The sequence below is a fragment of the Mustela erminea genome, chromosome 18 (assembly GCF_009829155.1).
Source record: "Mustela erminea isolate mMusErm1 chromosome 18, mMusErm1.Pri, whole genome shotgun sequence".
In the NCBI taxonomy this organism is placed as follows: domain Eukaryota; kingdom Metazoa; phylum Chordata; class Mammalia; order Carnivora; family Mustelidae; genus Mustela; species Mustela erminea.
The window spans coordinates 35,581,235-35,603,151 of NC_045631.1; the positions used below are offsets into that span (position 1 = coordinate 35,581,235).

Below are 21,917 nucleotides of genomic sequence, written 5' to 3' on the forward strand. Positions count from 1 at the left end.
TAATGTTACAATAAAAGAGGGCATTTTAGTTTTACTCTCAGCCCAGCTGGCAACAGACTAAAATGGGAAGAAAAGGGATCAACCATGGGAAGGTCATCTAGATGTTACCAAAGCCAGACTTTGGGTTACTCTTCCCTATGCTTTTAGGACCTTTATTAGGGAAAATAAGACCTCCACAGTAATGACCAAATCTGTAAATATTTTACATTTGCATCTAGTTCATACAGAAATTTTAGTATCTCTGACCCTCCATATCTCTTCTCTCCCACTCTGACCCTCCCAGGATCCGAGAGCCATTTCATTTGGAACACAGGACTCTGATCTGAACCAGTTTAAGTGTCCAACTCTTGGTTTCGGCTCAGGTCATGATCTCAGGGTCCTGGGATCAAGCACCATGGCTGGCTCCCTACTCAGGAGGGATGTTCCTCTCTCTCTCTCCTCCCCCCACTCGTGCACTCTCTAAAATAAATAAATCTTTAAAAAAAAAACACATACACAACTTTTTAATCCAGTTATAAAATAAGTCACAGACACAATGTACAACATGGCAACCACAGTTACTAATATAATAGTGCACATCTGAAAGTTGCTAAGAGAGTAGATCTTAAAAGTTCTCATCACAAGAAAAAAAATCCTAATTATGAGTAGTGACAGAAGATTGAACCAGACTTATCGTCGTGGTCATTTTTAACATACACCAATACTGAATGTTGTACACCTAATATGTTGTATGTCTGTTATACCTAAGAAAAAAAACTAACGCTATATATTTTCAAGTGCTGCTAGCTGAGGTATAGCAAAAATTCTGCCCACGAGCCCCACAGAGACTGGACAATAGTAGTCACAGGCAGAACCACTTTGATGTCTCCCACTACCAACCATCGTGAGCTATACTGAGATTACAATGGTCCCAAGATCCTATAGGAAAGAGACTAACAGCCCAAGAAGGCACAGGACAATCAGAAAGGCAAGAGAGCAAAAAAGTGCCAGATTAGAGACTGTCAGGGGTGAAAGCTCTTCTACTACACCACAGGAATGTCAGAGGGTGAAACCTGAATTGTTTTCAGTCAATAACGAAGAACATTCCAAACACTATCCAAGTGAAAAGGTACTGCTAAAAGAAAAAGGTGATTTTCAAAAGGAAAGACTGAGCATGAATCATCTTTTAAATAACCATTTTCTTCCGGTCTTTTCCCCATACATGGTAACATGGTTAAATGGTTAGCTCTTCACTATTACTAGTTAGTAAATAAGATGGCAAAAGGCAATGACAAAAATCTAAAAATAAAAATTACTTTCTAACACAAAGAAATCTAAACTCAAACACTGTTTTTGGTTAAATCTGAAATGTGAACACATCCAAAGCTTTTAAAAAGCTTTAGGTGAGGGATGCCTGGGTGGTTCAGTTGGTTAAGCCGTTGCCTTCGGCTCAGGTCATGATCCCAGAGTCCTGGGATCAAGCCCCACATCAGGCTCCTTGCTCAGCAGGAAGCCTGCTTCTTTCTCTGCCTCTGACGGCCACTCTGCATGCTTATGCTTCTCTCTATCTCTCTCTCTGTCTCTCTGACAAATAAATAAATAAATAAAATCTTTAAAAAAAAAAAAAAGCTTTAGGTGATCATGTCATTAACCCACCTGAAGAGGCGTATAGTTTCTTGCTATCTGAAGAGAACGTGGATGCTGCAACCCTTCCATTAATTTTCATGCTACCAATCAGTTCTTTGGTCTGAAAGAATAACAAATATTACTTATCCAATTGTTAGCAGGTGCATGGAAGAATCACACTGGGAATAAAAACAATCTAGTTCTGGTTTGTAGCACCTACTAAACTTTGTCCCTATACTCACAAGTTCTCCCCAAGTCCCACTGTGCCCCTCCACTCAGATGCAGATTTCGTTCAAGACTATCCCTACCCTGGGGCGCCTGGGTGGCTCAGTGTGTTAAAGCCTCTGCCTTTGGCTCGCGTCATGATCCCAGGGTCCTGGGATCGAGCCCTGCATCGGACTCTCTGCTCAGCAGGGAGCCTGCTTCCTCCTCTCTCTCTCTGCCTGCTTCTCTGCTTACTTGTGATCTCTGTCAAATAAATAAATAAAAATCTTTAAGAAAAAAAAGACTATCCCTACACTAATGTCTTATCCTGAAAGAACAAGCAGCCACTATTAATGGTTGACCTTCGTTGACAGCAAATGAAGATATCCAGCAACACCATTTATCAGCAAGAAGGACCCATCTGGAGATACTTCGAAGCTCCTCACTATCTTCTCTTTCAAACCTGAGAGAAGAGACAAATTAATAAAGATTAATATGATTTTCAGTGATGTTATCTTTCACTGGCAATTGAGAATTTCTTTTAAAATATCTAACTGCCTCTGGGCGCCTGGGTGGCTCAGTGGTTAAGCCGCTGCCTTCGGCTCAGGTCATGATCTCAGGGTCCTGGGATCGAGTCCCACATCAGGCTCTCTACTCAGCAGGGAGCCTGCTTCCTCCTCTCTCTCTCTCTCTCTGCCTGCCTCTCTGCCTACTTGTGATTTCTCTCTGTCAAATAAATAATAAATAAAATCTTTAAAAAAAAATAAAATAAAATAAAATAAAATATCTAACTGCCTCAAACTAAACCAAAAGTAGGCTCAGACTCTGAATAAGTCTGACCCTATGCATCACTGAGTATGACCCAAGTATAAGGTCATTACCAAGTGCTTCCTTTACCTGTCTTGGTTAACAGTCACCATCTGAACTGCGGCCAAAGATTCAGCTCTCTGAACAGTAAACATACCAACTAATTTTCCAAATGTGAACGGTGACATCTGTAATTAACTAAAAGGATAAATTATACTTCTTTGTCACAAAGTTCATTACCAGGAGGGAAATGCACGGCCATCAGAAACAGCTAAAACATAGTAATATGTACAGACTAGTTGCTGGCCACCAACTAAACACCCAATGATGAAGGAGTCTAGTCTTAACTTCATGGATCCAAAAAGGAAAAAAAGAAAAAAAAAACCCACAAAGTGTCAGTATATTCAAGAGCTGATTAGTCTCCCAAAATGTGACTCATGCAACCTAATCACATGACCTAAGAATATAAACCAGTCAATTTACTTACTTCCCAAAGGACACATTCCTTTTCCATCCCTAAAAGGCTCATACTGACCATGCAGGAGACTCCTTCCATCAGGACTGCTTAGTGAGGAAACTTACTCATTATGAAACTGCCTGAGAGAAAGGGTGCTGAAGGAATAGATACCACTGGCCCCCTGTAGGGAAGGGAAGCAGGTAGCCAGGGAAATGGAGCAGAGTCAAGTTTTCCTTCTTCACCCTTTTGTATGTATTGGATTTTTGCACCACATGAATGTACTGCTTGGTCAAAAAAAATTATTTCAAAAAATATTTAAGTTGCTAAGTTAAAACATTCATCAGAATAAATAAACCGAGAAAACTCTAGTGAGAAATCCTTGTTCCCCTACAGGAAAATGCTGGCTAAGGCTGCCACAGACCGCCTCCATCCTACAAACAGTTTTCATCCAGATGGTTCACAATCCTACAAACCGGGCCTCCCACTCAAGTGCTGCCCACAAAGACTATACCCTAGGTCTCTGGAGGGAACTCAATCCAGACACGTATTTCCAGCTAATGGGGTACAATCTGAACCTACTCCTCTCTAGGGTAATTTTCATCCCCCTTTCTGGGCAAGCCTTTCGCTTTGACTACAATATACAGAAACAGCTCCACGCATAAGGAAAATCCCATCACATGATAAAGCAGGGAAGGGAGGCTAGATCTTGAAGTGTGGGGCTGCAGCCAGAAACCACACCCCACCCCCAACTTAACCCTACTGACACAGAACTGGACAGGAGGAATGCAAGAGAGAACTCAGAGGCCTACAGCTGGGGATCCCCACAGCCATGGAGGGCTATAGACTATGCATGGATTGTCAGAGCAGCAGGGAAGAATGCCCTCACGCTGTGCACACAGACCCAGTGTGGCAACAACAGAGACAACAGCCAGAGGGCTCGTTACATCAAGCCTGCTCTCTGGCACAGGTGGCTCGAAGACCTCCTGCTTGTAGCCTAAGGAATCCTGTTGTTCTGAGGGAATTCAGGAGAGGAGAGTGTCTTCCACAAGGAAATACAAGACTTGCAGCAAATAAAGACAGGCAGTTGATATAGAAAGTAAATGAAAAAACCACCGCATTTTCATCCAAAACTTACAGAATACCAGTAATATGTATACAATTTTGCTTTTAACCTCGCAAAAAATAATAAACACTAATATCAATATTGTAATTGCTCTTTACAAACGCTGAACCTTCCAAAATAGGAATCAGACAAAACATACGACCTTGAAAAAGAAGATACTATGCTTTGAAGATGTCAGATATAAATCTTTCTGTAAATCTGTGAATGACATTTTTAGGTCAACTAAAGAGCAAGAAAAGAGTAAGAAAAAGAATGGCTGCGGTGCCTGGGTGGCTCAGTGGGTTAAGCCTCTGCCTTCAGCTCAGGTCATGATCTCAGGATCCTGGCATCGAGCCCCGCATCAGGCTCTCTGTTCAGCAGGGAGCCTGCTTCCCAACACCCCCCACCCCGCCCCATCTGCCTGCCTCTCTGCCTATTTGTGATCTGTCAAATAAATAAATATTTTTTTAAAAAAGAGAGAGAAAATAAAGAAAAAAAAAGAAAAAGAATGAACAATTTTATTACAACAATGCCAGGTTCCCCAAGACGGCAAGTGGATTTGCTGTGCTGGGATAGACCCTACGCTGCTTTTACTGTGGGAGCAGCCCCCACCAAGTGCCACGAGCGCTCAATTACCTCTTTTGAACAAACTAGAGGGAAGGAGAGTTGAGGGGTGGGGGGGTGGGTGAATGAGGTGATGGGGATGAAGGAGGGCCCTTGTGATGAGCACCAGAATTGTTGAATCATTACACTGTACACCTGAAACTAACAAAACACTGTATGCTAACTAACTGGAATCAAAATAAAAACTAGAAAATAAAACTAAAAAAATTAAAAATGATCTCTTTTAAAATTTAGGACCCTCGACTTTATAGAAAGAGAAAGCTGAAGCTCAGATATTACCAAACCATAAGACCTATAAGCAAAATGGCAGCCTAACCAACTAATTTTATTCCCAAATGGTCAAATTCCTTATGTGTTTACCTAGAACAAGGTATCTCTCTTATGACTTGTCCTTCTAAATGATGCAGCAGAAATTGCTTCTGGAGTCTCAATTAGTAATCTTGGGTTCCCAACCTTTTCGTGTGTCAGTCTGTGGTTGTTCAAAAACTTTTATAACCAGGGGTGCCTGAGTGGCTCAGTGGGTGAAAGCCTCTGGCTTCGTCTCAGGTCATGATCCCAGGGTCCTGGGATCAAGCCCCACGTTGGACTCTCTGCTCAGTGGGGAGCCTGCTTCCTCCTCTCTCTCTGCCTGCCTCTCTGCATACTTTGTGATCTCTGTCAAATAAATAAATAAAATCTTTAAAAAAAAAAAAAACTTTTATAACCAAAGGAAATGCTAAACTTCAGTTCTATGTTGGTGAAAATAGAGATGTAATGTTTTTCCCATATGACTTTATTGGCCTCTAAATTCTATCAGAGAATGTTGAAAATCCATGGACCCCATTATGAACCCCAATGGGTTAATGAGAAAAACCACCAATTCAGAATTCTTCAGAATGCATCAATTCTGTACTCCTCATTTTCAAACTTACATTTAAGACAAAGAGTTTACAAATGTATAAGTTTGCATATTCTAACCAATGTCCTTAATTAATTTTGAGTTAGAGTGTTCCATAATGAGATTGAAAATAGCATTCACCAACCAACCCCACACAAAAAAATACATTTACTTTAGCACTATCATCATTACTGCCAAGCTATGCTCTTTGAGGAAAGAGCATAGAGGGTGAGATAAATGCCATATCTTAGAAGGTAGCGATCAGATGCACACTCCGGCGTACCTGCAGATCCACCATCAACATCACTGACTATATCTTCACCAACCCCAGGGATCTGCTTCTCCCAAGAGGATATAAGGCAAGGACAGACAAAAGCCCACTCCTTTTCATTAGTGGAATAACATGTGAAAACAGTTAACAACTACATACTGTTTTCTGCGTCAGTATGGGGAAACTGTTTCAGGCTCTTCAACTCAAAGTGAGGTCCACAGACCAGCAACACCAGCCTCACCCACGAACTTGTGAGAAATGCAGAATCCGGCCCCCTCAGACCTATAGAAGCACATTCTGCACTTGAGCCAGATCCCCAGGGGGCTCCTGTGCACAGTAATGTCTGAGAGGCCCTGCCGTAAAGCACACTTAAACTACGAATCCACTCGGAAAGGGTCACCGAAGTTGACAGGAAACACAAGAAGCAGAAGACTAGAAACACTGATGATAAACCCCATAAATGTTTCTGAAGCTGAACTTGTTCACTTTGAACCATTAGCAGAAAAAAGGCTGTACAGAGCTACCCCTTTCCTTTACAGCCCCAAACATATACCCAGTTTAACAGGGAGACTGCCAGGGAGCCACAGCACTGCTATCACCGCCTCCCAGGGCGTATAGCGCTAACCCAGCCAACCCACCACAGGGCTTTGGTCCACAGAGGGTTCCTGAAGGTGTCACTGGATTTTGCAGTGATGCGAGGAGAGGCATGCGGGAGAAGAATGGGGAAGGCAGAGGAAGATAAATTTTCAAATAATAAAACGTTTTCTTAAGCAGTCTTGAAAATACATTATGATCTCCAAAAGCAGTGCTTTATTTCCTTTAAACATAAACCAAATATCTATTATAACAGACCCCAGAAGGACGAGAGAGAATCCAAATCTCCAGAAGACTAGAGAGGGGAGATACTCTGTCTGAGGACTCGGGACTCGGGTCTTCTAGCTCCCGGGCTCTTTCTGCAGTATCACCTGCCAATCTTACAGCTTTGTGTTTGCAACTGCTTTTCTGCTCAGGGAGATACAGATTCCCAAATTCCAGTTTTCCCAGAAATGCTCAATAAAAAGTTTACTATTTTCATTCAAATGTATCATCTCAACACAGTGACATTTTCTGAATACTAAAACTAAAAAGATTCTTATTTTTAAGAATCTTGTGGGGGACAAGTGGTCATAAACACTGTTAAATGAACTCAGCTGTGGGGCTGACAGGGCAGAGGGGTGATGGGCGGCATGTTTGATAGAAACCTTACCTCTCACTTGATGCACAGGAATTAGCTTTCCAGCCAGCATATCATAGACATAAAGAACCTTGCTGTGGATGCTCGTGGCTAAAACCTCTTCTCCAGTAGCACTAAAACAGGCCTTAAATATTGGAAACTTCTCCAAATAGATGCTCTGGATTTTAGGATTTGTTTTTCCATCAACCTATAAGGAGGGGCAAAACATTCCTTTTGGTTATTTCCATAGACTGCATCCTGCGAGAAAGTACTTCTCACCACGAGTTTCCATTTAAAAAATGCACAGCACAGGGTGCCTGGGTGGCTCAGTGGCTTGGGGCCTCTGCCTTGGGCTCAGGTCGTGATCCCAGGGCCCTGGAATCAAGCCCCGCATCGGGCTCTCTGCTCAGCAGGAGGCCTGCTTCCCCTCCTCTCTCTCTCTGCCTGCCTCTCTGCCTACTTGTGATCTCTGTCAAATAAATAAATAAATAAAAATACACACCTGAAACAGCGACACGGCATTATCTCGCGCGGCAACCATTACAACTTGCGCACAAGGATGGAACTGCACGGACGAGATCCGAGCCGTGGTAGGACGTTCCGCGTTAGCATGGAGACAATTCTTTACCTGTGGAAAAAGACAGTGACAACTCTATCAATTCAAATGAGTTAACATTCTTTTTTTTTTGAAGATTTTATTTATTTATTTGACAGGAAGAGAGAGACAGCACGTACAAGCACGCAGAGCAGCAGGCAGAGGCAGATGGAGAAGCAGATTCCCCATAGACCAGAGAGCCCAGATTCAGGGCTTCATCCCAGGCTCCTGGAATCATGACCTGAGCCGAGGGCAGATGCATAACTGAGCCACCCAGGAGCCCCAACATTCTTTTCTTTAAAGCATGAAGGAAAGACAATTCAACATAGCTTATGCTGAGAAGGAAGTACACTGGTATGGTAACCACAAGACCACAGCTCTACTACCAACTAGCAAGTCATTTTACTAAATAATAATCCATTTTTACCATCTTTCTAACAAGGGGATGAAATAGTTAAGGTCTTGGGGGGACCAGGACAGTCATTTCCTCATGATATACCATACAGATTAGGAGACTGACTTCAAGGATATTTTACATAAAATTGCTACTCTAGCATTTTTGCATTCATGGCACAAAATAAAAGGCACTCTGTAATGGTCCCCATGGTTCTGTGGTTGGCATGGACAGCTATGTTCTCCTCTCAAAATACATGATTCCTAGCTTAAAGCAATGATGACCTCATACATCATGCATTAGGCTATTTTCAGTTATTTCCTAGTTTTTACAGGTTGCTCTCTCTCCATTAAAAACTCAATTATAGGGCACCTGGGTGGCTCAGTTGGTTAAGCAACTGCCTTCGGCTCAGGTCATGATCCTGGGGTCCCAGGATCGAGTCCCGCATTGGGCTCCCAGCTCCACAGGGAGTCCACTTCTCCCTCTGACCTTCTCCCCTCTCAGGCTCTCTCTCACTGTCTCTCTCTCAAATAAACAAATAAAATCTTTAAAAAAAGAAAAAAAAAAAAAAAGAAACTCAGGGGCGCCTGGGTGGCTCAGTGGGTTAAGCCTCTAGCTTCCACTCAGGTCATGATCTCAGGGTCCTGGGATCGTGCCCCACATCGGGCTTTCTGCTCAGCAGGGAGCCTGCTTCCCCCCCCCCCCCGCCTGCCTCTCTGCCTACATGTGATCTCTGTCAAATAAATAAATAAAATCTTAAAAAAAAAACAAACTCAGGAAAAAACAGAGTACTAGGTGTATGTTTTGTTTATAAGAAACGAACTTAGATTCTTACGATAACTGCATTATCAGTGGATGTGAATCTACCCTACAAAGAGCTGACTGAACTGTCTTCATAAGGTGGAGGAAACACAATCACTCTGTCTCCTAGTAATCTGCCCTAATAGGGTTCCCTCCCCCATCTAAAGGATGCTACCATTTTATAATGGAGAAAAATATCTGTCAGAGATCTGTAACAGATATCTAACTGAAGCACTGGGCTGGGCAGGTACTTATTACCACAATGAACAAGTCAGATACAGTCTCACTAGTGCAGACCACTTTAGACAAGAGAGCCAGGAAGAACCTTCCTAAGTGTCGTCTGAGCAGAAGGGTACGGACAGGTTTGGCCATGAGCAGTGCTTGAAGGACAGACAGGCAGAAGCAAGAGCAAAAGCTCAGAGGCAAGAAAGGACTCGGGTGTGCTCAAGAAACAAAAAGAAGGCCTGAGGGAAGCTGGGTCAGAAACAAAGGGGAAACTTCTGGGACGAAGTTCAGATATACGCAGACACCAGATTATGAAGAGCAGTGGAGACCATGATAAAGAATTCAAAAGTTTTCAAAAAGCAATGAAAAGTGACATGACCTGATGTTTTAGAAGCCCCTCCTGGCTACTACTAATGAAGAACAGGAAGAGGAGAGTGGAAGTGGGAGACACCCACTTCCAAGTCACCAAGTGACTGCAGTGCATGAGCTAACAAAGAATGGCAGCATGAACCAGGCTAATGCCCAAGGAAACGAAGGGAAACGCAAAAGGAGAAATCAAACAATTGGTAAAAGATCCCTGGGAACATAATTTAATCTTTTTTTTTTTTTTTTTTTTAAAGATTTTATTTATTCATTTGACACAGAGAGATCACAAGTAGGCAGAGAGGCAGGCAGAGAGAGAGAGAGGAGGAAGCAGGATCCCCGCTGAGCAGAGAGCCCGATGTGGATCTCGGTCCCAGGACCCTGAGATCATGACCTGAGCCGAAGGCAGTGGCTTAACCCACTGAGCCACCCAGGCGCCCCTAATTTAATCTTCTTGATCATTTCTGCAGAAGAGTAATAAATGACAGCAACATGTTTAATCCCACAGAGAACACGAACCCACACACTGGGTGTCAGAGGTAGTCAGCTGGAGGGGCCTAACTTGGCTGACTCTCACCTTTAAGATTCCTTTAGGAAGAGAAGCTGATGTAGATATGAAATTCCCAGTCCTTTGCAACAAATCATCTTCATCCTCTTCACTTTCACCTAAGTCAAACAAACCCACAAGGCTGAGTTTTAGAATCAATGAGATGGCCATTACCTTCCCCAAACATCTCTATATTTCAAACTTCAACTCCCCCCATTCCAGCCGCCAATCTCAATCACTTTATTTCAACTGCAATTGGTAAAAGTAAAACAAACTAAATTTGAAAGGGAGGGGAAAATGACACAGAGTCCAATATATATGGTTAAATACAAGCTTGACTCTGGAATGAAAGATATACATTCACAGACAATGACTAAAACAGGATGAAAAAAATAAAAGTTGAAGTCAGTATTTAATTTAAAAAGAACAATTCATAATTATGGCAAAATTGGCAATAAGGTGGACAGCAGATCTGGCTTAACCCACATGAACAAGGACTAGCACTTATAGTTGACTGAGAGACCAAGATCAGCAAACTGTGTATCAGAACTTCAAAGAGAGCTAACAGGGCTACTTTTCTCCTGAGGATTCTAGTAAAGAGGGCCAAGAAGCTGAGCAACATTTTTAAAACACCCACATGGAGGACATCTGGGTGGCTCAATGGTTAAGTGTCTGCCTTCAGCTCAGATCATGATCCCAGAATCATGGGATCGGGCCCCAAACTAGGCTCCTTGCTCAGCAGGGAGCCACTCCCCCTGCGTGTACTCTCTCTCTGTCAAATAAATAAAATCTTTGGGGCGCCTGGGTGGCTCAGTGGGTTAAGCCACTGCCTTCGGCTCAGGTCATGGTCTCAGGGTCCTGGGATCGAGCCCCTCGTCGGGCTCTCTGCTCAGCAAGGAGCCTGCTTCCTCCTCTCTCTCTGCCTGCCTCTCTGCCTGTTTGTGATCTCTCTCTCTGTCATTAAATAAATAAAATCTTTTAAAAAAAATAAATAAATAAGTAAATAAAATCTTTTAAAATTAACTAATTAATGAAATAAATAAAACACCCGCAGGAAGAAGAGGGTAAAAGCCAGCACTAAAAGCCCTCTAAGATTCTTAAGGGGGTCTGGTAAACCATCAGGCTTCTAATTAGAGCCACAGAAGTCTACACCAAGGATTAAGGGTGAAATCAAAAAATTGTAAGAATTATAGGAAAATCCTCCACAGGGGCACCTGGATGGCTCAGACAGTTAAGTGTCTGCCTTCTGGCTCAAGTCATGATCCCAGGGTCCCGGGATCAAGCCCCTGCTTCTCCCTCTCCCTCTGCTTGCCACTCTACCTACTTGTGCTTTCTCTGTCAAATAAATTTTTTTAAAAAAGAAAAAGAAAAGACAATCCTCCATAAACTGAAACCCAGCTTTGAATCCTTACCATCTCTCACTTGAGTAAGATGCTGTGGGACTGTAGTGCCCCTTACCCAACGACTACCTAGAAACAAATGTACAAGTTCTCTGGAGAAAGATATCCTTGTCCTCTTATTAAGCAGCACTATTTTTTATATACTGTGCTCAGCACCCAATGAAATATAACTAGGTTAATAATGACAAGGTAAGGTAACTTGATTGAAAAACCTAAGGAATAACAAACAATTTTCATAGGAGATCTAAATAACTGTGTTTTTCAGACTTAAGCTTTTAAAGTATTATGTTTAATATTTTCAAGAATAATGAATATTCAGATACTGAACCAGAGAACTATACCACTAAAAAAAGAACCATATGTTAATTCTAGAACTGAAAACTACAGGAGTTAAAATTAAAATCCCAGTGGTGTTTTTAACAGCATATAAAAATTAGCTAGAGAGACAATTAGTAGTCTGGAAAATGGATCAGAAAAAATATCCAGCCTATACTACAGAAAGCAAAAAGGATCAAAAATGCAGAAAAGAACACAAAATACATTTAAAAGAATAAATAAAAACATTCAACGCACACCAACTGGTGTTCCAGAAGAAAAGGAAGACTGAACAGAAACAGTATTTGAAGAAAATTAGTGAGATTTTCCAGAACTTAAAAAAGACATCACACTAGATTCAAAAGCACTGTGAAGACCAGGCAGAATACAAAGCAAGCTAGAAGGATCAAAGGTTGGGGGGTGAGGGGAAGGAGATAAATGAACAAAATAACAATAATAAAAGAATCCATCATATTAAGGAATTATTGTTAATTTCCAAAGGCCTATGATGACAGTATTCTAATTATGTTTAAAGGGAGTATTTCCCTTTTAAAGATACTGTGCAAAATATTTACCAATAAAGATAACATGTAAAGCTAGGGTTTGGTCAGCACTGTGCCAATAAGAAGTACACCTTGAACAAGTCACTTTTACCTTTTTGAACCTCGCTCCCTGGTCCTAGGTAGTAGACCAGGATATCCTGATGGTAGCTGACTGGCTAATAAGTGACCTAATCCATTTCCTTTTTCTAATGAATACAAAGACAAACTTCATTTCCTGGGAGTCCATGAAGTTAACGTGGCCTTGTGACTGAGCTCTGGCCAATAAAATCTAAGTCAAAAGTCCATGTACCACTCCCAGGACAGGCCAATCAAAGTCTCTTTTGGGTGAGCCACTCACTATTCCCCAATAAGCCACCTGGATGTCAACCTCAGGAAACTTTGAAAAATCCAGCATGAAGTAGGCAGAATCTCTTGGGTCCCTAAAGCACACCAACCCCTCCTCACCACAATTTTTACATGCATGAAAAAAATAACTTCTATTGGATTAATCCACTGGGACATGGAAGGTTTTCTGTTTCAACAGCCAAAATAACCTTACCTATTAATTACATAGATCCAAACGTTCCATGAAGGGGCACCTGGGTAGCTCAGTTGGTTAAATGTCTACCTTCAGCTCAGGTCATGATCCCAGTGTCCTGAGACAGAGCCCCGTCCGTGTTGGTCTCCCCGCTCAGTGGGGAGTCTGCCACTCTCCCTCTGTCCCCCACCGCCCCTGCTCATGTTCTCTCTCAAAACAAGTAAAATCTTTAAAAATAAATAAATAAAATAAAATGGCCTACAAATGCAGCATTCTAAAATGGATAATAAAATTATACTTCATCGAGGAGGGCAAACTGGTAACTAAGGAGGTTAAAATCATATATGTAAAAAAAGGTTAAAGGATCAGGGATGTTAAAATTGTTAAAAAAACAAACCTGGAAAGATATTTCTTCAACAATAGGGTTTTACATGAAACAAGAAGTAAAATAAACTGCACACTGTTTTTAGTTTTTTTAAAACTGTATACTTTTAAACGGTAGGACTACAGAGTGTATGGAGGTAAAGCTTGAAACTGGAAAAAAAATTCTAACAATTAGTCCTTTAGAAACAGAGAAGAGGGAAAACCAGTCCAGTAAACAGCATTATTTGATGTGTTTAAGCAGAGGCTGAATTACCATCTAACAGATGCTGTAGAAAAAGATTCCTGCAGTGGATAAATTCAGGCTGTATCACTAAGATTCCTCCCACCTCTAAAAGCATCTGGCTGGAAACCAGAAGGTAAATTTTGACTTAGTAACAGATTGGGTTTTCTAACAGAATTGCAGAAAACAACTGGTTCTTTAAATGGGCTCCTTGTGCTTGAATACCATGAGGCCTGGACTCAAAGGGCCGAGAAGAAGGGAGGGAGAGGTGGTAGTGATAATCAAACGGAGGCTCATCAGAAATCAAGAATGCTAAGAAGAGAGCTCCTGCATCATGTGGGAGGATATACTGCAGACTCCCTAAAGGATTTCAAAAGTCAATTCCAAGTCTAAAATGTATAACTGCAAGCACACAAATCAGATCTTGGGAAGGTATCCACATTTATAATACCCAAACTGAAGGATCTAAAAAGGAGAGAACAGTTACGGGACAAGCCAAACTTAAAATCTGGAGTTAAAGAATAGGTTTTTACAAAGTGACGGATCATCTGGGCCCGACTGGACATGTGCTCCCTAGATATCCCATTTCCCAGCAGACAGCCATACTAGCTGCCAATAACTTCAGAAGGAGCACTGGATGAAGTACCGTTATTTTTCTTTAACCCCATGTCATAATGCAACATAGCTCTATTGTGAACCAAACAACATAAAATTCATGCATTATTGCCCATACAACAGAGAACATACTACAAAATAAATCTTACATATTGTAAAAAAGAGCTTCCCTCAGAGAACTGGTAGACTTTGAAACCAAACATGTAAAGGCGGGGGAGGGAGGGACACATTTGAAACATCAGGTTTTAACAAGCCTCATGAGAAAGCTCATAGAACAGAACAGGAATAGAGATTCGTTTACTAACTTAAACAGGTATCAGCACTCACCATCTGAAGATGTCTTCCGCTTACTAGTCTCTGCCCAGGCAGGTACGCCCCCCATGGCATGCTGGAATCTAAGCGAAAATACAAAAATGAAATTTTGTGTTGGCTAATAAATGTTCACCAAACTTCAAAGACTTAAAGGGTATAAATTAGCTCATCCTTGAAAGCATGTATACAATCTCTGCCAAAGAAATTATCATCTTGGGGCGCCTGCATGGCTCAGTGGGTTAAGCCTCTGCCTTTGGCTCAGGTCATGGTCTCAGGGTCCTGGGATCAAGCCCCGCATCAGGCTCTCTACTCAGCAGGGAGCCTGTTTCCCCCCTCTGTCTGTCTGCCTCTCTGCCTACTTGTGATCTCTGTCTGTCAAATAAATAAATAAAATCCTTAAAAAAAAATTATCAACTTTAACAGAAAAGCTACTCACAAAGAATAGTCCCAACTTGCCAATATGGGAAACTTTTGTGAACCTCTAACTGTATAAACTAGTCTTGGATATAGACCACCTGGATACATATTTGTTAATTATTTTTGTCTAGTTACAGGTCTACTTTTTTGCTCATATCAACACATCTCAGATCTTGGAACTAAGTGAAGAACTCTATATGCGGTTGATAAACCAATGCTACAGTAACAGGATACATCTTAAAACACATCTGGAAGACTGGTAAGAATATACAAAACACAATCACATATCCTTTGAATAAAATTGGAGCATTTCACTCTGGAAAAAAGCTAGCTTTATGAGAAGCATATTCTGAAGTGCTGGTTTCTGGAAAAGTGCACAGTCATTCTAATAGTTTATTACAGAAGTGCAGACAAAACCACCAAACTCAGCCCACTGGCCATAAACAACTAGAAAACGAGACAAAACATATGAAACTGTTTTCAAAAATTGGAAAAAAACATAAGATTGTGATCCCTGAGAGAAAGGAAATAACAAGGTGAGTGCTGTCATCCCAGGATTTCCCCCCAAAGGCAATTTTTTGAGACCCTGGCACAGAACCAGTGAGAAAAAGTCAGACTTGAAAGAGGCTGAGAGAACTGGAATTTGAGGGGCACTGAATAACAGAAGAAAAAAAGAAACAGCTCCAGGTGCCTGGGTTGCTCAGGTTGTGTGACTGACTCTTGATTTCAGCTCAGGTCTTGATCTCACACTTTTGAGTTCAAGCCCCAAACTGGGGCTCCATGCTGGGTGTAGAGCCTACTTAAAAATAAGAAAAAATTTTTAAAACTTTAAAAAGGATTCGCTGTATTAAAATATAAATGAAAGAAAAAAGAGTAAATTTTTTTGAAAAAGCGGGCACCTAGGAGACTCAGTCAGTTAAGCATCCAACTCTTCATCTCAGCTCAGCTCTTGATCTCAGGGTCATGAGTTCAAGCCCTCACATTGGGCTCCATGCGGGGCATGAAACCTTCAAAAAGCTCCAAAATCTGCACTGGGGTCCACAGACATTTTTGCTGAATACTAAGCTGTACATTCACAGGATGAAACTCCATGAGACCAGGCAAAGAACTAGCAGGGAGCTGTAAGTTGAATAACAGCAGAGTTCAGACACTTGAGTTTCAACCAGTCATGGAAAGGTCCTTACTAAAAACACAGGGCATTCAGAAGAAATGGCAAAAGAGTCTATCTTAGACATGGGGCTAAACCAGCCTAGAGTAAATGCTACTCTACAACAAAACTAAAAACAAATCCTGAGAGGATCAAACTAATCTCCAAGCCAATCAACTGCTTGCCTAGACAAAGTCACTAAAAGTACTCACTCATTCAACATTCACTCATTAAACACTCATTAAAAGCCAAAATCAAAATCCAGACACTGATCAATTTACCACTCACACTGCCCAAAATCCAATCAAAATTTCTAGTTTTTCCAGTTTTTCTTTTTCTGCAGGGAAGCAGAAAAATATGAACCACAACCAGAACAAAAAATCAGTCAATAGAAAGACACAGAAAAGACAGACATGAAAGAATTAGCATAGACTCGGAGTTCAGAGCCAATACAAATGAGAAAATGCTCAACATCATTCATTATCAGGAAATACAAGTAAAAACCATGATGAGATACCATCTCACACCCATCAGATGGTTAAAATTAACAACAAAGGAAACAACAAACATTGACAAGGATGCGGAGAAAGGGAAACCCTCTTGCACTGTTGGTGGGAATGCAAACTGACGCAACCACTCTGGAAAATAGTATGGAGGTTCCTCAAAAAGTTAAAAATAGAGCTACCCTATGATCAAGAAATTGCACCACTACTACCCAAAGGATACAAAAATACAGATTTGAAGGGGTACATGCACAATGACGTTTACAGCAACATTACCAACAACAGCCGAACTATGGAAAGAGCCCAAGTGTTCATGAATTGATGAACAGATAAAGAAGATGTGCTGTATATATGCATATACACGAAATATTACTCAGCCATCAAAGAATTAAATCTTACCATGTGCGAGAACGTGGATGGAGAGGTAGAACGCAACACGCTAAGTGAAATCGGTAGAGAAAAACAAATTCCGTATCATTTCACTCATACGTGGAATTTAGGAAATAAGAGAGATGAATTTACAGGAGGGGGGAAAAAAGAGAGAAGGAAACAAACTGTAAGAGATTCTTACCTAAAGGAAACAAACTAGGGTTGATGGAGGGAGACTGGTGGGGGATGCTCTAGATGGGTGATGGGCATTACGGAGGGCACTTGTTATGATGAGAGCTGAGTGTTATACGTAAGTGATGAATCACTAAATTTTGTTTCCAAAACTAATATCACACTGTGCATTAAATAACTAGAATTTAAATAAAGGTTTAGAAGAAAAATAAATGAGATTAAAGTAAAGTACCAAGTTTTCAAATACTCAATATTCAAATACTTAAATGTTCTTGAAAGTTAAAACCAGTTACTTAATCACTATAATGTAAAATTAAATTTTTAAAATTTCTATTTTTGATGTAACTAAAATGTAGGACACTAAGCAAAGTAAGTCAGTCAGAGAAAGACAAATACCGTATGATTTCACTCATGTGGAATTTAAGAACTGAAACAAATGAACACTGGGGAAGGGAAGGAAAAATAAAGTATGCTAAAAACAAAAAGGGAAGGGCGCCTGTGTGGCTCAGTTGGTTGAGTGACTGACTCTTGGTTTTGGCTTAGGTCATGATCGATCGATCCATCCTGGGATCGAGCCCCTCGTCAGACTCTGCACTCAGCACAGATTCTGCTCAGGATTCTCTCTCCCTCTGCCTCTTCTCTCCCCCACTTGAGCTCTAAAATAAATAAATAAAATCTTAAGGGGAAAAAAAAAAAAAACAGAGAGGAAGGCAAACCACATGAAACTCTTAAGTATAGAAAACAAACTGAGGGTTGCTGGAGAGGAGGTGGTCGAGGAATGGGGTAAATGAGTGATATGCATTAAGGACAGCACTCGCAATGAGCACTGGGTATTGTGTGCAAGTGACGAACCACTAAACTCTACCCCTGAAACTAATGCTACACTACACGTTTACTAACTTGAATTTAAATAAAATATTGAAAGAAAAAATATTTTTGAAGATCTGTAAGTCTGAATTGGAAGAATCACAATGAAATCATCATTTTATTTATTTTACTTACCAAAATTTTTTAAAGAGAGAAAGACTTTTTTTAAGATTTTATTTATCTGTTAATTTAAGAGAGAGAAAGAGAGAAAGGAGTGGGTGGCCAGGGAGGGAGAAGCAGGCTCTCTGCTGAGCCTGGTGCCCAATGCAGGGCTCGATCCCAGGACCCTGAGACGACCTGAGCCTAACTCAGAAGCTCAACCAACTGAGCCACCTGGGCGCCCCATGAAGTTATTATTTTAAAATATACATACATCTCCCAGCTCTGCTTAACTAAAAGAACCTAAAAGTAATGGAAAAGAGATGGTTTACCACATACAAACAAACAAACAAGTAAGCAATACCATCACTGATTATATGTGGGTGGTAGGATTACAAGATTTAAAAAAAAAAAAAATTTTTAAGATTTTACTTACTTATTTGACAGAAAGAGACACAGCAAGAAAGGGAACAGAAGCAGGGGTTGTGGGAGAGGGAGAAGCAGGCTTCCGGCTGAGCAGGGAGCCCAATGCGGGGCTCAATCCCAGAACCCTGGGATCATGACCTGAGCCAAAGGCAGACGCTTAACGACAGAGCAACCCAGGCACCCCCCAAAAACTCTTTTGTACTTGTATTCCCTCTCCCTCCAAAATACTAAAACTTAAACCATTTCTTCCAGTAGCAATGTTCTTACTACTTCAAAATGGAAACTCACTACCCAAGAAATTGTTCTAGCCAAAGACTCAGTGAATCCAAATAAACCACTCATTGTAAGTTAAAGCTTGGTAAATCACAAGGAAAAGGACACTTACTCTTCCTTAAGTCTCTTTTGAAGCTTGTCTTTTGAAAGTTTACTTTCACTGGCATTTTTCATCATATCTTTCCGGAACCGATTGCTCATCATGTCAACCCTATTAAAAACAGAACAACAGTATGCTTTAAATGACCTTAAAAGATTTGTCGCAACTAGTTGTTGCCTTTAAAAATTTGAGAACACATTTAACCAAATATAGGTCAAGACCTGTGAAGTGCGCGATATCAAATCACATTAATTTTTGAAAAAAGATAAACACGTAATAGAGAATGCTCTGAAAAAATACCAATGACTAATGACAAAAATCACACAAATGAAGAAGTTACTTCCTGCCCATTAAACTGATGAAGTCTAAAAAAAGATAAGCATTGTTTTTAAAAATGGAGTGAAATGGACACCTTTCAATGGGAAGGTAAACTGGGAGAACCTCCTGGTCAGTCTGGCAGTTTTTATCAAGACTCTGACACATGCTCACGCCCTTTGATTAAGTAATTCCATCTCAGAAAATCCTTCTTACAGAGCAATTAGAAAGGAGAAAAAGGTTTATGCAGAAAAACATTTGTCTCAACATCAACTTATCAAAGGGGAAAATAGGAAAACCTATCTGACAATACCTACAAAAATTGTAGTTAATTCATGTAATAGACTATGATACATTTAAAATCATTTATAAACATTTTTATTCTTAAGCGGGGATAAACGCTGGCAAGACCATACAGTTTCATCTCTTAAAACCATAGTACTGACTGTTAGCTTTTTTCCTAGCCTTTTCTCAGTTTCAGACATTGTGCTAAGAGCTCCATATACATTATTTCACTTACTCTCAAGAACCTTCTGATATTACTAGTATTATCTCTGTTCGAAAGAGAAACCTTGCCCTTGATCACTGCCACATTAAAAGACAAACTCAGATGTGACACCAAACACTATGCTTTCTTTGCCATCCAATACAGCACACAAGAGACGAGGGCAGGAGAGAACGCCAACACATTAACAGCGGTTCTCCCTCGATGTGAGTTTATGAATGACCTTTTCCTTTTTCTGCTTTACAGTATTTTTCAAATCTTCACGTAATCATATATTTGTAAAGAGAACTTCTTTAAAACTTACAAAATGTTATTTTAAATAACCAGAGGAAATCTGGAAAAAAAAATAGGCAACTTACATTTCATCATTTTCATCTTCTTCATCCACCCAAACTGGCTTCTTTTGAAACAGAAAATTATCTTTTGCTTCATTCTCCACTTCTGAGTCACCTGAGTCTTCCTGCACTTGAACCTAGAGAAGACAAATGCCCTCAAGCACTGAGTTTTTCAGCAGACGCACACACCTTACAGTTGGAATCCTTCTTAGGCCCGCTGATGGAGTAATGGGACAGAATGTAAACCACGACAAATGCTGGAAGCAGAACAGAAAATGTGGAGAGGAGAGAATGGCACCGTATGCTGGATAGGCAGGCAGGATGAAAAGTCAAGGAGTGAAAGCTGACATGCTGAAAAGAAAGGATCAAATAAGATGAGAAAAACAAAAGGTACGTTGATAGAAGAGGAAAATGAGCTGGAAAAATCCCAGAACTACAGAAAGCATGGGACCAGAGGCAGACTAACATCAAAAATTATGTGACTGAATACTATAACTAAGTGGCATTTCATTATTCTTAGGCATGCTGCTTCTCCATTGTTCATAACAATTCTTGACCCCCTACCTCAAGAAAATTTACCGTAGACTATTAAATCTAAATCTTCACCACAGAAAACTCCCAAAAGTTGAGCTCGAGCTTTCCCAAAAACCGCTAATAGCCATGTCCAAATATTTTCTCACTCTTCTGTTACCAACCTATGATCCTTCAAAGCCCGATAAATCCCACCTCACAAAGACTGTTCCTTTGTTCTCGACTATAAAAAGTCCCAAAGGCCAGTTTTCCAGTAACAGTCCTCTATCTGCCAAAGAGATTTCTGCAGGTTCCCTCATAAGCACCCAAAGGAGATACTGACAATCAAATGACACTGGCCACTCATGAGGTTGGTATTCATTCACCAAACAGTATTTTCGGTGAGGCTTTGCTTGGCCACGTCTCCTAAAATTTCACTGGCCTCTACACACACTCGTCTTCCTTTCCCTAATGCTTTTTTTTTTTTTTTCTCTTCAGCACGTGTCTCTGACATATTTGCATTTTACTTTATCTTCTTTTTGCACCACTAGTACACATGGTCTAAAACAGCAAGGGACTTTTGTGTTTTTCTCCATTGCTGTGCCTCCTCCGTTTCCTAGAACAAGGCCTGGAACTTCCTATCTTGGAAGAAATATCAGGTGTAACATAAAAGAGATAATTAAAAGTGGCTCCTAAAAAGTGACTTAAAATGTGCAAAGGAAGGGGGAGGGCTGGGTGGCTCAATGGGTTCAAGCCTCTGCCGCCTTCGGCTCGGGTCATGATCCCAGGGTCCTCAGATCCAGCCCCAATCGGGCTCTCTGCTCAGCCAGGAGCCTGCTTCCCCCTCTCTCTTTGCCTGCCTCTATGTCTACTTGTGATCTCTCACTGTCAAATAAATAAATAAAATCTCTTTTTAAAGATGTGCAAAGGGGGTAAAAAGGGATGATAAAAAAGCAAGCAGGGTTTTCGTTGCCCAAAAAGATATGTGGCCCCCAACAAACGAACAATGATCTGGCGAACAGACAATGCACGGTCATTCTCGGAAGCTGGCCAGTCCATCACTTGGGAAGCTGTTAAAAACGCACATTCTGATTCCGTAACTCCTGAATCCCGACAAGGTACTGAGGCAGGGGATCGAACGGCCACAAAGAAAGAAACACAGGGTTTCGATCTGAGCCGCGACAAAATGCTCACGACCGCCCTGCGCTACACATACGTGTAGAGCGCCTGCTGGATACCCCGCGCAGGGCTCCCCCGCCCCCTCCACCCCGGGGGCGGGGTAAAGCAAGGTCTCCGCCCAGTGGAGACTTCCAGTCTGTCCCCCGTCGGCGCCCGCGTTCTCGGGCGCCCGCCGACCTGAGCGCTCCCGGCGCCGCAGGTCGCCCAGGCTCCGCCCCCGGAGGCTCACCGCCCACCGAGCGCCCCGCCTGAGCGCGCCCAGCCCGCGC

General features: G+C 41.3%; 1 protein-coding gene across 1 annotated transcript in view; it reads right to left on the bottom strand.

Moving 5' to 3' along the window:
- The window catches only part of UTP18 (UTP18 small subunit processome component), a 42,533-nt gene that overhangs the window by 20,230 nt on the left and 386 nt on the right, over positions 1-21,917 (bottom strand). Inside the window, exons 2-9 of the mRNA XM_032322946.1 lie at positions 19,984-20,096; positions 18,817-18,915; positions 14,427-14,494; positions 10,116-10,204; positions 7,663-7,788; positions 7,194-7,368; positions 2,172-2,272; positions 1,636-1,726 (exon numbers count right to left, since the gene is read on the bottom strand). Coding sequence (XP_032178837.1) covers positions 1,636-1,726; positions 2,172-2,272; positions 7,194-7,368; positions 7,663-7,788; positions 10,116-10,204; positions 14,427-14,494; positions 18,817-18,915; positions 19,984-20,096 — 862 coding nt within the window. The remainder of the gene's footprint in view (positions 1-1,635; positions 1,727-2,171; positions 2,273-7,193; positions 7,369-7,662; positions 7,789-10,115; positions 10,205-14,426; positions 14,495-18,816; positions 18,916-19,983; positions 20,097-21,917) is intronic.